The following is a 12,944-nucleotide window of genomic DNA, read 5'->3' as shown; positions in this document are numbered from 1 at the left end:
AGCTGTACTAATTAGGCATATTTAGCTTTTGCATTAAATTTTCTTCGGGTATTCTTTAATCAGGTCGGAAAGATTTGTTAAGAGCTAAATCTTTATCCATCCTGTCCCTTAGTGTCACATACTATGTGTGTTTTCTGAGTTGTTCCTTTAAAAAAAAACAAACATCATGTGCATGTTCCATTTGAAGTCAGACTCACCTGAGGGCAGCCATGTTGGATATACTCGGGGAATGAACACGGGAGTGTAATCCTGGTGAAGATGTCATGGTCCTGCCCTGGTGACTGTGCAGAGCACTGTAGTGGAGAGGAGAACTGGTGCCAACAGCATAGTTACACAGGAGCAGAAGACCAAGGAAAGGATCAGACATCAGCACAGGACCAGAAATGATTTGAAAAGTTATCAGTGGAAATATGATTTTATGAAAAATAACAATGATGCACACAAACAGTTGATCAATTGTCGATTCCCTGTCTGACAGCACATCTTTATGTTCATTCTCTGTGTATGCACTATGCATCTTCATTATTTTATCCTGCTCTTGATGACATATAAACTAATGTGGATTTAATAGGTTACATTTAACTGGACTACTGTCCTTGTCCTAGTATGCAAGCACAGGTGAGGAATTGATTTATTGACCAAAGTATTTCTGACTCCACTACGATATGCCCCCTTTCAGCTTGTTAGAATTGGACTCTTTTCTGGTTGACCTATTGCGTCACAGACCAAACAATCGATGAACAAGATAGCTACAGTTATCTTGCGGCAAACTGGTACCATAGTGGACAACTTTGGAGCTCTGTACATTTTGTCCTTCTAAAAAATGCTTGGCTCTGCATGTAGATTTCACCATGCTGTTACCAGCTTCTTCTTCTGTTACACATTTAATGCTTTTGACTTTTGGGTCAAAGCTCAGGGCAGAAACTGAAGCATGTACCGAGCGCCTCGGCCACTTTGTATCTGATTGACTGTATACATGCAGGAGTAATGTGACTCCTAATCACATTATCTGGGTGTGTTCGTCCAACTTTAGAGATTCGATTTTGTATGATTCCAGTTGGACTAACGTGTTAACGTGTATTTCAAAAGTCTGGTTTTAGTTGGACTAACACAATAAATCAATTTTCTCTTATATCATGTGAACATACTGAATTACGGGGCGTCGGTAGCGTCGTGGATAGTGCCAGCGCCCCATGTATAGAGGTGATGCCTCGCTGCAGCGGTCGCAAGTTCGACTCCGGCTTGCCACCCTTTGCTGCATGTCGTCCCCCCACTCTCTCTGTCTCCCCATTTCACACTGTCCTGTATAATAAAGGCAAAAAGCCCCCCAAAAAAATCTTTAACATACTGAATTACTTTTACCTTGTTCCAGTTACAGGACCAAGGCCGGTTATCCCACTGCCACCAGGGGAGTCCAGGCGGGAGATGTTACGGAGGTGTGAGGTCAGAAATCCCGATGCCATCATACCCAACGGAGTGCCAACTGGATCTGCTGTACACCGCAGGACAGAAGAACGCTCCTGATGGAAATAAGAGGTTCAAGGTTAGGGACAGGTAGAGTATCTGTGTTTGTGTGTGTCTGTGTGGTCACTCACATCCTGTGTGACTTTACGCAAGGCCCAGACAGAGTGTATTCCCTGTACAGTGTCATAGAAGACCACTACAGAAGGCTGACAGCAGCTGAATACTATCTTCATGGTGGCATCAGATGCATACTGGACTCGGGAGCCTTCGAACTGACCTGAAAACACACACAGAATCAGCTCAAAATACGGTGATGATTCATGAGGAAAGACTGAGAAAGTGCGAGAGAGAAAGGGGGATGGTGTGTGATTGTGTGTGTGTCGTACCTGCAGGTTTACACACCACTGGTGCGATCTCGTCTAGAGGATGCAGCATGCTGAACACTGTGGGCAGAGGTTCCCTGTGGAGACAAAGAGCTCAGTACCTCAGTTACCTGCCAAATGATGATGGTTAGTGTGGAAGTGTGTGTGTACATGACTATGTGACTAGAAGGCTTTCCTTAATGTAGACACATTTGTTCAGGTATTGAGCTTAGATGTGTCTGACTGCAGCTCTTCACATTGGGGTTTGAATCTGTTTGTGTGTCATGCTGTTGTATTTTACTTGTGTGTGCATGTGTGTGGTGTCAGCATGTACCCAGGGGGGCCGAGTTGCGCGTCAGTCGTTGTGTTTTTTCGTTCTAACAAAAGTCCAAACTTTGTCGCCCAGCCATTTGAGACCTGGAGGAGACAAGAGGGGAGAGACAGGGGAGACATTTTTAACATAGTCATGTTGTTGTGTAATAATGACAACAATTAATGTTTTAATTTTATTTAATTAAGTACAGAAATGTATGGTAATGTAAAGGTATAAGTAGTTAAATGAAAATGCCACGGCTATTTAAGATGTCACTTTTGGCTCAGGGACACTGTGATGGACAATTGTTCACCATCTTCTGACATTTTATAGATGTAATGATTTAGTCAATTAACTGAAGGAAGAGTCTAAAGATTATTTGATCACGAAAATAATTGTTATTTGGGGGCTGTTTGTGATATTTCATAATATGACTTTTGATTGAGCCAAATAAAGAAGTGCTCTTCTTTGCCACTTCCAAAGACAGTGAAGGGTCAACCAGAGAGCAGCAGACTGAGGGTCGTAGTATCAAGGACACCGCAGCTGTGGGGATGCTTCATGTCACAAAGGCGCTCATTAGAGTGAGTTAATCTATATTTTGCCTCAGGGTAAGTGCAAGTATTAGGTAAAAAGACAGTATTAGGTTCAGTAATTAAGATTTGTAACATCAGAAATGTGGACTTTCACAAAGAAGAGCTTCACTCATTTTGACAAAAAGAAATAAAAAGATGGATAAATTAAATTAGAATAAAATGTTTGAGGCAACAAAGTCCTCACAAATTCAAATGTAAGACTGTTGAATGACTTTAAAAGCCTGATATTTATAAAATTTAATTTAAAACTTTTCTTGCTCTCCTCACAACACCAACATGTCGTCAGTTTGTGTCTTTAATCATTTATTGACGATAAATGTCCACCAGTAAATTCCAACACTTATCACCACCTTCACAGACCTCAAGCACACACAAATCAAACGTGATTTCCTCTGAGCAGCCCACAACACAACTTACCGGTAAAAACACATCCCTGAATCAAATTACCTCTTGTTGCTGTGCAACAAACTAATGAGACCAAAAATACACACACACACACACAACCCTCAAATACACATGAGCAAACTCACATACACACAAACACATTTGCGCTATCAAAAAAAATATCTGCATGGAAAAACACGCTCTTATTCTAGTTCAGTAAGTGCACAAAAACAAGCAGGGGCGTCTTACACACACACTGGCATCTGATATTGATGGGGTTCATTCCCATTGTCAGTGATCCAAAGTTTCCATTATTATTGGTTAGCGAGGCAATAGCTCAGCCCCAGGGACTTTTTACTCAGTGGGAAATGAAGGCAATGAGCATGACTGTTGTATGGTATGACTGATTTTGAAATATTATTTTCCAAAATGGATAATCAAGCGTCTTTAGAATTCAGTCCTTTGTATATAGTAAATATTTACAGGCTGGAGCATGAAAACTCTGGACAGAATTGCTCCAAATGTTCGCCCAAATATGTTTACGGATATCAAAGTTTGAGGGCTTTGAATATCCAGAAACCTTGTAACATTAAGTGCACACATCCCCATCTGTCTGCCAGCCTGGATGGTCCATGGTGAGTTACACCAAAGGAAACCAAATTTACAAGAGAGGGAAAAGATCAAAGGTTGATCAGACCAGCTAGCTAAAATGTTTGACTCTCTCTTCTTGTGGGACAAGAGATTTGTCATCAGTGTCTCTCTCCTCCTCACCTGGAAGGGTAGTGGGGAGATGAAATCCTTCCCGGTTACGGTGTGAACGTTGACACAGCTACTCTGGATGATACACACTGTCTGCTCCACTTCCTCTTCTGCAAATCAACATTGAAGATAATGTATCTTTTTTATGTACATCATAATGAAAATTGATGGATAACTTAAAACAAGAATTGCTTCTCAACAACAAAGAGTTTTTAATGATTCAGTACCGTCTTTCTTGTCCTGGGGAACAGCAAAGTTGCACCATAAGGCCTGCGGAAAGAATATAAGACAGTGTCAACTCCTAGAAATACTTGCTTTGAAAGACATAAATGATAAATCCTGACCATCACTGTGCATTGAAATGTGTCTTATGTTTTGGTGCATCCATACAAAAAGCCCATCCTGACACAAGACACTTCTTTCATTCACATACTTGCACTTCTAATTTTTGTTGTTTAAAGGGCTTCTGTCTTCACAAAAAAATGAATGAAGTGTAACTGACAAGTGGTATCACAATAGCTTACAGTCTAAAAACAGCTTTCAGTAACTGACCTGCTGCACTGGGGTGTCAACGGTGAAGGCTTTATATACATTGGAGGCTTGGGTCCGACTGCCCTGGCTCCAGACAACAACAGTTCCTGCTGTGTAGAGCTCCTCTTCAAATTCCACATCCTCCTCCCTGACTCCCATGCAGCCCTTCCTGAGCTGCCAGTATTCCTGCCAATCAAAACACATCAATTATGAAAGCAACACCACAAAGATGTTCAGTTGTTTTTATCTTCTTTAATGTTTTACAAATGGAAGTGCTTGTGTAGGGGGAATGTAAGTACCCTAATGTAAAAGTCATGTAATGTCATATAATCTCACCCTCTCTCTCTCCTGCAGACTGACTTCCTGCAGCGACCCCACCAGGCCAGCGGCGCCATCTGACGACCAGAGCTCGGAGGCAGGCTGGAGCTCTCGGAGCTGCAGGTTGAAGGCGTTTGGATGGTTCCTGCAGTGCTCGCGGCCAAACGGGACAAACGACTGCAATTCCCCTGCTGCGATCATCGTGGCTGTCTCTTCATACACGACTTCCGACATGAGTTCCAGATATCAGCATTATTTCTGGGGAAAACAGAGGATAAAGATGACAGAAAAATGTAAACAATTAAGCAATACTTTTTTTGCATTTATTGGCCACAGCAAAGTCTGATGTGTTCAACATACTCTGCCAGACTCTTGCATTGTTGTGCATGTAGATAAGAACATTGAGAAAGTAGCACGAAAGCTGAGTAAAAAGAGGGGGACTTTCTATTAAGGATAGACCGATACATCGGCCGGCCGATATATCCGGCTGATATTTGAGTTTTTTACTTGTATCGGCATCGGCCGATACGCGCGTGGGTTCGCAGATTTATTTTTCCCTGGCATGATTTACAGACAGGCATCCATGGGCAGCTCTGTGTTGCCAGAAGACCCTGCAGCGCACATGCAGCGAATCCTACTGTGTACAGTAGTTGTTGTTTTATTTATGCTTCAGCTTAAATATTTGTTTATTTTATAAAGACATTACTGGAAGATTTACGGGCACTGAACTCTTTTTTTTATTTGAATGTATAATAATAATAATAATATTCTACCTGTTCTACCTCAACTTTCCATCTTGTTTTAGTATTTTTTACTGTTCAATAAATGTTTCTTATTTTAAACTTGAGACCTGTAGTATTTGTTATCATTGTGTCATTTTTTTGATGTAAATTAAGGGAGCAAAAGCAGTATCGGCCCCAAATATTGGCTCAAGAAAATCGGCAGTCCATGATCGGTCATCGGCTAAGGGTGATGGAAAAAAATCGGTATCGGCATCGGCCCTAAAAAATCCATATCGGTCTATCCCTACATTCTATAATGCCATTAAAGACATCTAAAGCCATACCTACAGTTTACAAAGCACTGAAAAAATACTGCATAAATGAAGTGCTTTAATTACATGGTAATGAACTGTGGGGTCCAGACACAATTCTGAAAAGGGGATTAACACAAAATTGGAACCACAAGAACCTATTTTTCACCCAAATAATGCTTAAATTATTAATTTATATTGGTGACACAGCCATACTCGCCCTCCTTACAGATAGGGACTCAGTCACAGCCTACCCCCTTAACCCAGTGACGTATAGACAGTCACCTCCTTCACCTCAACACCTTTGACACCCGGCACCACATTACACCCACCACCCCTCATTGCCCCACCACCATCCATGGCCAACCAATGGAGATGGTGGAGAGCTTCAGTTACCTCGGCATCTTCCTGGATAATAACCTAAGCTCTGATCACCACATCACGGACATTCATAAAAGCTGCCAACAAAGACTCTGCAAGCCGCAAACTAAGGGCTCTTTCAGTCAAACCCCACCTCCTGCTCCTTCTGTAGCATCATTGAACACATCCTCCTGTACAGTGCCACCATGCTCACCCTCACCGACAGAAACCATAGCACACTACCCCTTCCACCCCCTTAACACATGCTTCCTCCTCCTCCTCCCCTCTGACTACAGATACAGTCAACCACAATCCAGCTTTGGGAGGAGTTTTGTGCCCACAGTCATTATTGTTTTAAATAGCCTTGGCAAATTCTGTGCTGAGTGTATTGCAGTGCTCTTGTCTGTGTACATCTTGTGTATTATCTGTTCTGTTCTGTATCTGAGCTTTTATTTGCACAGACTGTGAATACAAATTTTAATTTGAACTGGACAAACCTACCATGCACAGTCTAAAACATAATGGACAGCAAGGTTTTCACCTGAGTTAGCAAGGTAGCTTGTGTAAGTAAAACTGAAACTTCAAAGAAGCCCAACTTAAATGTCAGAGACGATCATTTATTCATAGCTGTCATAAAAATAGCTATGAATTTGGAAGATAAAAAGCCACGAGTTATGCCACTGTTAAGACAGTAGTTGTCAAATTATAGTACTGTATTTACAAGCTGAACTTAAGGTGGTTAAGGAGGTCCACGGTATAATAACTAACGCACTTTAACATTTCTGTACTGATTATAACGAGCAGATTAAACATGCAGCTGTCAATGTTGTCTACGTAACGTCAATTAGTGCCTTTTTTTCTCTAAATTAACGTTATTTAAATATCACTAAATTGACGAGGATGACACAGCACTTTCTGTTAGCTAACGTTATCTGTAACGTTATCCGTCACAACTTTTCATTATATTGTCAAAAAACCACAGTACAATAACTCATACAGTTCCCTGAATAGCAGTTATCACTATTATTTCTACTGTTGGCTCTGACAGACGGTATGCTAGCAGCTAGCTGGACATTTCCAACTTAAAAAATGTTACCCCAAAACAAAACTCATTACTTGTCAGCCATTATGTTTCTGTAAGTAATATAAATAAACATGTTGTGACACTGACAGTTAGCTGTGAGTGAGCGGCTAGCTATTAGCACGCTAACGCTAAACACCCGTAGAGTACCGTTGCTTTCGCTAGCTCTATTAGCATGCTAGCTAATGTTAGCTTCAGCTAGCTTTGAGTTAGCAGGGAGACATTTAGCCGCTAACCTGCTAGTACGGAATAGTCTGGCTCTTGTCGCGGAGTCCCTGTCTTTCCTTTGTATGAGTCTTGCTTGGGCACAACGTCGTCACCGGTGCAAACATAAAAACAACTCGGAGCAGGTGCCAAACCGTGGATTTGGCTACCGCAGGTTTTCAAATGAGCGCGGACATCTTTGCTGTCCCGACATCCTCTTCCTCCACGAGTCAGCCAATCAGCAGTGAGAAGGAGGGAAGGGCGAAGCTGATTGGTTGTATTCATCACAGCTGCAGCATCCTGAAATCATTTTCCTCCCTCATCCTCTTTTTCTAGGTTGATTTTGTTTGATGATCTTGAACTTTTTCACACTTACTTAAGAAACTGCTTCTAAAACAGCTAAATTCAATCATATTAAGGTTGATGTTATAAATTATACTGACTGTATTAAAAGCCTACGAACCTATCAAATAATGTAACCCCATGGTTTGGCAAAGAAGCTTCAGGGGCGACTGAAAATGGAGGAAGATGCTGCTGAAGTTTTAAAGCACAAGCAGGAGAACCTTGGTGAAAAGAAAGGAAGTGGACTCATGGAGTCACAGTGAGAGTGAACAGGAAAGAGTGACATACATGATGGTAATGAAGATTTGCTGTTTGAAAGAGGGAGGAGGATGTGGAGCTTTGTCAGAAAAGCATACTGTGGAGATGGATCGAGAAAAAAAGTGTGAGGTAGAAGTCAAACAATATGGGTTGATAGTCCTGGAGTGCATTTCAAAGAGACAGATGGAAAAGGCATTGAAAAATTAACTTGAATGATGAATATTTCCAGTTGAACAAGAAAGCCCCATTAAAAGGTGTTGTTGATGCAGTCTCACAGGTATGTCTATCATACTCTACTTTGATTTGGAATACTCATATCCAGTGAGAAAATATATTCCCAAACCATTTCAATGTAAGAAACTGTTGGAAGGGTTGGACATATGTAGCAGTGATACTAACACTTGTGGTAAACGTGGTGACAATCAATGTGAAGGAGACTGTGAGAAAGAACCAGAGTGTGTTGTGCAAAGGTGACTGTGCAGCATGGGAGGCTAGCTGTCCAAGGGTCGTATGAGGAATATTGCTTGTGTAAAGACCAGATGACGTTTTTGGCCTTTGTGGCAACGGTTACTAGCTGTACCACTGGAACAGAAAGAAAATCTGAGAAAATTGAGTTGATCATGGATGCAGAAAGAAGATCTCGCAAACAACCACTACAGAGAAAATGTATCATATAGAGGGAACTGGATGGGAAGCTCTTATTATTAGTAGTAATATTATCATTTTATGTAGTGAGTGGAGACCTTAGTTTAAATCCAGTGGGTGGCGGTAATGCAACTTTTTAGATGCCATTCTCCTTTAAAAAAACCGAAGACAGAAGAAGACGTCACAAAGAGGTTTGAATGCAAAGACAATACGCGAACAGTGATGTCTACCTGACTTTCAGTCTTGATAACATGGTTAAATGTGGAGGATATTAATGAATGTTGCAGAGAGGATCACTGTCACCCCAATTAGGAATTAATAAGCTGATATTTATACGAGGAAGTGGTGGGTAATTACCAGCGCCTGTTTAAAGTCACACCCAGATTTAGACTCAGACAACAATAATGTAACCATTATACATTATTTCTGATAATGGGTTACGTATTTTATTTGATTAATTTCTTAATTTTTTTGCTTTTTGTGTGTAAAATGCTAGTTTTGTCCAAAATACAGTAGGCCATTACTGTAGTAAGTATTAGAAATAATTAGAAAAAAATATCTGCATCAACTTCCTTTAATAACGTTATGTTTATCCTATGCAACAACGTTCTTAAAAATATAATCCAGTCATCTACTGTTCAACAGGAAGGCCTGGTGTAGAATAAAGTTTCATGTTGTCGACAAATGGACAGACTGCATACTGTACTGTATCTGTAACTCCTTCTGCATCTGAGAAATCAAATTCAGCAATAGGTAGTCATGAAAAATTACACCTGAGTGGAAAATGAGGAGTCTGTGCATTACGGGTGCTGATGGGTGTGATGGATGATGCACAGCAACACGGAATGATCTGACTGAGTTAACGCTCCCAGACAATATCACTGGAGCTCCCTGGGTGGTGTGTGTGTGTGTGTGTGTGTGTGTGTGTCATAGAGAAATAAATAAAGAGAAGGTAAGAATGCTTTATCTACTAAATCTAAAAGAATATGTTAAAAGAAAAGACAGAAAACAGGTCTGACTCAAATTGATAAAAATAAGTCATCATTGTTTTTATTTTCCTCCAGTAGTGCTCTCATTTGTCTCTCTCTGACTCTGGTTGTTCCCTGGTCTCTACCCTCTATTTTGCGTCTCTGGATTTCCAAATTAATTTGGTAATTGAAGGTGACAGTTTCTGGCTGAAGAGCAGCAGTACAATATCTTGATTTCAGATGAAAATATTTATTTGAAATTAAAATCGATGTTAGAAAAGCTGCCTTTAAAAAATGATTTCTGTCAGTTTATACTGAGGAAGGTGACATGGTTCATGTAATTGATATTTTATTCATACAGCAGACCCAGTGGCCTAATGGATAAGGCATCAGCCTCCGGAGCTGGGGATTCTGGGTTCAAGTCCCACTTGGGTCGGTGAAGATTAATCTTGTTTGGCCTCAAATTGGTAAAACAGGACTAATTCTAAAATGAATGTCTGCACAGTTTAAAATGTAATCTGCACCAACACCATCACACTATCTGAGTATCAGAAAATCTGTCAGAGAAGTAGATATAGTGCATGTCTCTATAATTACTGGACAAGTTGTTATGTCGGTGGGTAAAATTGGCCTTTTTCATGCTTCCTTTCCACGAAACCAAGGAAATAAACTTTACAGTACTGTAACTCAACCATGATAGACACCTCATTATTTTAATTTAGCTGCGGCAGGTTGGCTGTTTGAAGTGAGGTCATCCTGCCATAACAAGCGCTCAGATTTCATTACTGCAGGGCTGCTGAAGCATCCGTGAGCAATGTGGTGACGCACTGCAGCCAACTGGGGAGAGACGGTGAGAGAGTCGCACTCTGGTGGTGGCGTTCATTCTTGGAGATAAATGGCGTCAATTCTCCAAGTGAAGAGCGAAAAAAAGAACCTGCAGAGGTTTGATGCTCACATGGTGACTTTAATTGTTTGCAGTGTTTCATTCCTTACATCTGGCTCAGGCACTGAGTGAAAACGCAGTTCATAAAGGCATCAGATACACTGGTACAATCTAATGCAGCTACACCACATCCTACCTTTGTGAAGCCCATAGTCTTCTCCATCAGAGAGGTTTTGGTTTTTGGGTGTTTTCACAAATAGTCCTTTTTAAACAAACTGAACTCAGTCCTCTTTCTGTTCACACGATAGCCTATATTGACACCGTTTTGTTTTTACTTTGACGTGACACTGCAGTGCAGTTATAAAGCCCCTTGCTCTCAGATGAACTTAGAAATGGAGGAAAACCTTCTGTGCTGTAGACTGTTGCCGTTTGTATTCTGCATTCCACATCTGGAGACATGCAGTATCTTCCATGGACCAAACTACTCCTCGCCCTGCGTCTGTTTTTCAAGCGTCCCAGTGCAACAGCATGTGATCTAGAGAGCTAAATACAACGGCAAAGAGCAAAGAGAACCTGGAACGCTTTGTATTCACAAAGCACAGGTGAACTGAACCGCACCAAGGACTTAAAGCAATCCACCTCATGGGCCCCAGTGCAACCATACTGCCTGGACTTTACCTTCTACACCAATCATGTGACTACCTGTTTGATCATGTGATTACTTGCCAGCATGTATAAGAAACGTGCTGCAGTCCCGTGCTCCCTGGATGGTCCCATTCACAGAGTTGGGAAGTCGTTTCTCCGACTTAGGCGTGTTCATTAGCTTTAAGTCCTAATGTGGAAACAGCATGGAGGCTGCAAAGAAGATGTGTTGCATTTAATTGCTCAGAGAATTTAAACAACGCGTTGATAGAAGTTTGAAGCTTTATATTACAATGTGATTTTGTCCCAGACATGTTGCTGCACCTCCTAAAACTAGTTAAGTATTGCTTCTAATGCAATAACTAGCTATTCTAAGTCACTCTATGTGGACAGCAACTAACGCTTACAACCTTATATCATATTACAAATTACACATGAGCAAAAAATTTACTAAAATTTACTAAAATTTATTAAAGTCAACCAAACATTGACTTTCATCTGCTATGTTTGTGTTGAATAGCGTAGAGAGAACTGGACCCAAAAGCATGACTCAGACAGCTGTTCAGTTTAAAGTGGATTTATTTTCAATAAACCAAGAAGGGGTGTCTTGGGTTGATCCAGAGCACTCAGGGGAAACTGGGCAGGCAGGCTGAGCAGGGCTGGAAACAGGTTGGCAGGCTGGTGTGACAGGCAAACGGGTGACCAGTGAGTGTGGATCACAAGATAGACTGAACGATCAGGTGGAGACAGGACTGCAGAGCCAAGGTATTAGTACTGTTGGGGTTGATTAGCGGATGGCTTTCAGGTGAGCAGGAGCTGACTGGCAACCCGACTGATGATAGCCACGCCCAGACACACAAAGAGAGGCAGACAAGGAACCACGAGAAATAAAGGGGAGGTGGAAAGGCACAGACTATGAGGCCGTTTACACGTACACGGTGATTTTGATAAACGGAGACATCTTCCTTTGTTTGTGCCCTTCGTTTACACGCAAACGGAGATTTCTCCTCTGAAAACAAGTCTTTCTAAAAACTCTGGCCAGAGTGGAGATTTTGGAAAACTCCGGTTGTGTGTTTGCACGTAAACTGAGATAAACGGAGATAAACTGAGTTATAGGCAGCCGACGTCACAGTATGCGCCGGAACTTGCGCCTGTGTCAAAAGTGCGACCTATGTTGCTATGGTGACAATGGATACATGGAAGGCTTGAGTTTCTCGTTACACTGCCACCTACAGGTTTGGCATGCTCTTGTGTATATATACACGGGTAAGTGTAAACGAAGATCTTTTTGAAAACGGAGACGGTGAAATGTCCGTTTATGAAAATAGCCAGCAACGTGTAAACGGCCTCTATGACAGTTTCTGCATCAACTTGCCAACTCATGCACCAGAATTTTCTCCAACTTTCTGAGTTGTTGTTCCGACTTGAGGGGGTGTTCACTGTATGATCATTCAGCCTTGATGAAGGCCTGCAGACACATTTTTAACTGCCACTAAATAGCCGTGAGATATTAAAGGCTTTTTAAATAACTTCATAACGTCATTCCAATAGGAAAAGACCACTCAAGACATTTTGACATGTCATAGGAGAAAGGCACAGCTGCAGCTAATGTCATTAATGATGATGCCTCTGTTACATCCAGGTGTGCCGGTGTCCCAGCATGCACAATAGCAGGGCGCAACTGAAATGGAATGCAGCCATTATTATGGTATTACTCGCACCTGTTTGATGAGTCGAAATGTCTGCAGTGAGAAAGGCGTGTGTGTGTGTGTATGCATGACGATTTTGCCAGCGTGGTTTGACG

General features: G+C 41.5%; 1 protein-coding gene and 1 non-coding gene across 3 annotated transcripts in view; one reads left to right on the top strand and one right to left on the bottom strand.

The window, feature by feature from the left end:
* Window positions 1-7,608, bottom strand: part of anapc1 (anaphase promoting complex subunit 1) — a 68,040-nt gene extending 60,432 nt beyond the window's left edge. For both annotated transcript variants that reach the window (XM_049600116.1, XM_049600117.1), the window contains exons 1-10: window positions 7,435-7,608; window positions 4,743-4,982; window positions 4,428-4,592; window positions 4,103-4,145; window positions 3,888-3,985; window positions 2,161-2,243; window positions 1,851-1,924; window positions 1,596-1,741; window positions 1,363-1,520; window positions 198-311 (exon numbers count right to left, since the gene is read on the bottom strand). In XM_049600116.1, the coding sequence (XP_049456073.1) occupies window positions 198-311; window positions 1,363-1,520; window positions 1,596-1,741; window positions 1,851-1,924; window positions 2,161-2,243; window positions 3,888-3,985; window positions 4,103-4,145; window positions 4,428-4,592; window positions 4,743-4,958 (1,097 nt within the window). In that variant the 5' untranslated portion in view covers window positions 4,959-4,982; window positions 7,435-7,608. The remainder of the gene's footprint in view (window positions 1-197; window positions 312-1,362; window positions 1,521-1,595; window positions 1,742-1,850; window positions 1,925-2,160; window positions 2,244-3,887; window positions 3,986-4,102; window positions 4,146-4,427; window positions 4,593-4,742; window positions 4,983-7,434) is intronic.
* A 2,370-nt stretch (window positions 7,609-9,978) lies between these two features.
* On the top strand, window positions 9,979-10,051 carry trnar-ccg (transfer RNA arginine (anticodon CCG)). The gene has a single exon. It is a non-coding gene; the product is annotated as a tRNA-Arg (tRNA).
* The last annotated feature ends 2,893 nt before the right edge of the window (window positions 10,052-12,944 follow it).

This window comes from Epinephelus fuscoguttatus, linkage group LG16, assembly GCF_011397635.1.
Source record: "Epinephelus fuscoguttatus linkage group LG16, E.fuscoguttatus.final_Chr_v1".
In the NCBI taxonomy this organism is placed as follows: Eukaryota; Metazoa; Chordata; class Actinopteri; order Perciformes; family Serranidae; genus Epinephelus; species Epinephelus fuscoguttatus.
Note: the sequence above shows the minus strand (reverse complement) of the source record. Positions and strands in the feature narration are given on the sequence as shown.